This window comes from Fukomys damarensis, unplaced genomic scaffold (genome assembly GCF_012274545.1).
Source record: "Fukomys damarensis isolate Sample0158 unplaced genomic scaffold, DMR_v1.0_HiC HiC_scaffold_38, whole genome shotgun sequence".
NCBI classification, from domain to species: Eukaryota; Metazoa; Chordata; class Mammalia; order Rodentia; family Bathyergidae; genus Fukomys; species Fukomys damarensis.
In genome coordinates, this window is record NW_022900950.1 from 74318242 (window position 1) to 74322158 (window position 3917).

At 55.6% G+C, this 3917-nt stretch overlaps 1 protein-coding gene across 1 annotated transcript in view; it reads right to left on the bottom strand.

Annotated features, from left to right (window-relative positions):
• The window catches only part of Tmem154 (transmembrane protein 154), a 39414-nt gene extending 36576 nt beyond the window's left edge, over nucleotides 1-2838 (bottom strand). The window contains exon 1 of the mRNA XM_033759954.1: nucleotides 2719-2838. Within this exon, the coding sequence (XP_033615845.1) occupies nucleotides 2719-2838 (120 nt within the window). The remainder of the gene's footprint in view (nucleotides 1-2718) is intronic.
• Between the last annotated feature and the right edge of the window lie 1079 nt (nucleotides 2839-3917).

Below are 3917 nucleotides of genomic sequence, written 5' to 3' on the forward strand. Positions count from 1 at the left end.
CAGCAGGACCCCGAGGAGGGCTGCGCGCCCGGCGCTCATGTCAGCTCCTGGGGATGCTGCCGGCTCTGGCGTCCTCCACCGCGCACATTTCCTGTTTCCTGCTTGTTTGGGTCCCTGCTCCCTTGAAGGAGAGGTGTTTGCCTGTTTTTTAGGAAGTGATGTAACTCAGCAGGAGCCTGTCCGACCAGCAAGGATTGCAAAAGAGAAGCTGCTCGTCCAGCTCTGATTCACTTAGCGCCCCCCACCCCCGCCCTGGAGTCCCAGCCCGCCCGCTCCAGGGTCCCTGCCCTGGGTCTGCCCCTCCGACGTCGCTGGGACTCTGCGCCCTGGCTGCTTTTGCTCACATCCCAGGGAAATCTGCAGAGCAGTCTGGAGCCCAGGACAGCGCTGTCCCACACCGCTCTGTGCTGATGGAAGACAGCGGCGTGCGCGCTGTCCGAAGCCGCTAGCACGCCGGCTACCAAGCCCTGGAAAGGAGCCTAAGCAAAACCGAACTTTATTTCACTTTGTAAAATTAAATTTAAACCATTCCCAGGGCTAGTGGCTGCCGTGTTGGATAGGCCAGGTCCAGACAGCAAGGACAGCTGTGTCCCCTCCCCCGGCCCCAGGGCACCGACCCCGTGAGGTCCACCTGCAGGCCTAGGACAGTGGCCGCGCCCCGAGTCTGAGGTGGTGCTCTTCACCCTGGAGAGGACTGGTCTCTCCGCGGGTCCGTCTCCAAGCAAGACACGCCGCGGCAGGCAGGGACGGTGTGCGCTCACCTGTCTTCCTTTCATGGCAATCAATTTCTCGGAGGTAGTTAGGAGCCACAAGGAACAGGACAGAAGTAGATATCGGGTGGAAATCCCACAATGGAAAGGAACAGGAGCCAGAAGGCGGGGTCGGTGGAGGACAGGGTGGGGAGGGACCGCGTGTGGTCAGTGCGTGTGGCTGTTTGAATTGTGTCCCTGGGCCCAGTTCGAGGCCCGAGCACACGGACTGCAGTTTCCTCATCCCATTTGGTTCTGCCCAGGCCTAGCAGAGGGGCCGCACCTGAGCCCCAGCCCTGCCCCAGTGCCAGCCAATGTAGCTCCTTGGCCCTCACCATAATCTCTTTGGTGGCTGGAATCCCTCAGCCCCCACACAGCCGGCTGCGAACTCCTTCGCTGTGGCGTCATGAGTCATGCTTTTCTCAGTCCTTATCTGCGAGAGAAGGTTGGTGACTCACTTAATGATCAGTTCGTTACTCATAGATTTACAGTGTGCGTTTTCATGTTTTGAACTGGCAATTAAGTTCACTCTTGACGAAGAGTGCTTTCGTGAGCTTGGGGGGACAATACAGAGCTGCAGGAGAAAACAGACGTCTTCAAGATGAGGTGAGTGATCTGAAGACGACAGAAAAAGCTCTTCAAACTCTCGGAGTGGATGGATAGACCCCAGGCCCCGAGACCTCTAGGGCCGAGTATGGGTGGCAGTTACTCGAGTGGGAGTGAGCGTTTCCCCAGCCGTGGCAGGTGTGCGAGACAGGCCCGGGGCTGGGAGTTCTCTTCACTCTTTTCTCTTCCGCCCCATTACAGGCATGCATTTGACGAGGGCAAGGCCGTAAGACTTGGGTTCTTTCACTTTAAAACTACATCTAGGGGTGGGGAGTTGCAGTGCGGTGCCTGGGGCTGGGCCGCAGACTGTCTTCTTGCCTTGTCTGCTGCTGAACAGCACCTCAGAATTTCAGCAGGTGGGCTACGCATTGCTTTTGAGCAGCTTGACAATAACTCAGAACGGTGTGCAAAATACACCGAGAAGCTTTGAGAAAAGCCTGCACGAGCATGTAATTTTCTTTTGACTCCAGTGCTCACTAAGACCCTTAACTGTGATAAAGCTTATCTGGAGGGGAAGAAAATTACCATCATTGATCAGAAAGTGGTGACAACCCAGCGACCCATCCACCCCATCCACTGCGGTTAGAGTCACAGGGAGGCCGTGTGGGAGAGAAAAGGCTGTTTACCCCTGTTCTGATTTTGCCAACCATTAATTCTTGCAAGTGGCTACCTGGGCTCTCATTAAACCCTGATGCGCTTGGGCAGGGAGTTAGGGCCTCCCCGCTAATCATGGGACACCAGGCACCTCTGAGTGAATGGTGGGCTGGGTAAGGTCACCTTGGTGGCTGCTGGTGGCTTTCCACAGCAGGAAGAGAGCTTGGTGCCTAGGAATGAATGGCTCATCACACCACAGAAGTGACTGTCAAGCAGTTCCTTCTCCAGACCCCCACCACCAGCCGCAGCTCGTGGGCCATAAAGAGGAGAGACCCTACGGGAACAGGTCCAGAAGCAAGTTTCTTTTCCTTTTGCTCTACTAATGGGGTTGATCGCAGGCCTTATGCATGCTGAGCAAGTGCTCTACCACCAAGCTACATCCCCAGTCTTTTGTATTGTGAGACAAAGTCTTGCTACATTGCTCTGGGTAGCCTCAAACCCTGCCTCAGTCTCTCGGGCAGCTGGGGTTACGGTCTGTGCCACTTCACCTTGCACAGAAGTGAGATCTTACGCGTGCAAGCTCCCCACCCCCACTCTCCAACTTGCTGTTTCCCCACACACACTCAGGAGCACGTGCACACAGGTGTACACCCTGCCTCTGCTGACATGCATCCATGAACCCTGGGGAATAAAGGAGAACCAGCAAATGGGGACGAGCTGAGGCTATTTAATTCAGAGCTTGGTACAGCAGGGAGCTGGCCTCCCTCACATTCATTTTGGCAGAGACCCAAGAGCAAGCAGGGGACACAAAGGATGGCTTCAGGGGTGCCCCGACAGGAATGAGCAGCAAGTTCTGGTTGTTGGTGGCAGCGACTTGTGAGTGACCCATATTTGGCTTCTCCCAAATTAGAAGCCTGTGAGGTAGACCTGCCTTCCTTCACGCCCAGGACTGGTTTTCTAGACTGACTGTGGTCCGTCTTGGGTCTGAGTCCTGTTTTTCCTGCTGGATCTGGCCTTTGTCCATTTGGCTACGGAGCCTTTCCACACCTCCCCCATACACATTCACACACTCACAAAATGTGTGTCCAGGCTCTCACTAACAGAACACCCTCCCTGACCTTCACATGGACTTTCTGGGGCTCCTTTTCCTGTTAGAATGACAGCTCCTCGGTGCTGGGTTTGCGAGGCCAGGCCCTCAGGTGAGGCAGTGTCAGAAGGGGCTCTCATGGTGCTGCAGGAAGTTGGGGAGGCACAGGAAGGAGGCAGGAGAAGGCCGGGAGCTGACGCAGTGCCCCAGAGAGTCTGAGCAGTGTGGGACAGTGAGGGGCAGCTCGGGCCCGGCCTAAGGCAGAAGGAACCAGAATGTGCCACAAGGACAGGGGCTGACAGCAATGTGCAGCCCTGGAAAGGCCACACCAGCTCGCACAGCCAGGTTCATAGCAGTCAGCCCAGCTGCACCCTTGGATCTGAGTCTCTGTCCCAGCTGACAGCCCTGGACACACACTGTTCAGGGACCATGCGGAGTCTGGGGACCCCAGGGGCTTCCACTGCAGGCCTTGGCCTGCACCTCCTTCTGGAAGGGTCCCCAGGACTGGCAAATGGCCTGGGAGCCACAGTACAACGGGAAAGCACCATGGTCAGGAGCTAAGGGGCAGCAAGCACAGGGCACTGTGAGCAGCCCAGAAGAAGCTGGACGTCCACAGATTGGCACGGGGACTCGAGGTTCCCGACGACCAGCATGTCCCTGGGGCAGAGCCTCTGTCTTCTTCTCCAGGGCATCCCCAGCATCTGGGAATGAGCTTAATAGTTTTTTGAATGAACAAATGGAAAAGTGAATAAAAATTCTTTTTGCTACAATATTTTTGAAGTGCTTTGGAGGGCTCCAGCAGCTGAGTCAGAATCTCAACTGAGGTCCAGAATGTCAGGTTTTATTTTCTTTCACATCTTTTTTTTTTTTTTTTTTTTTTC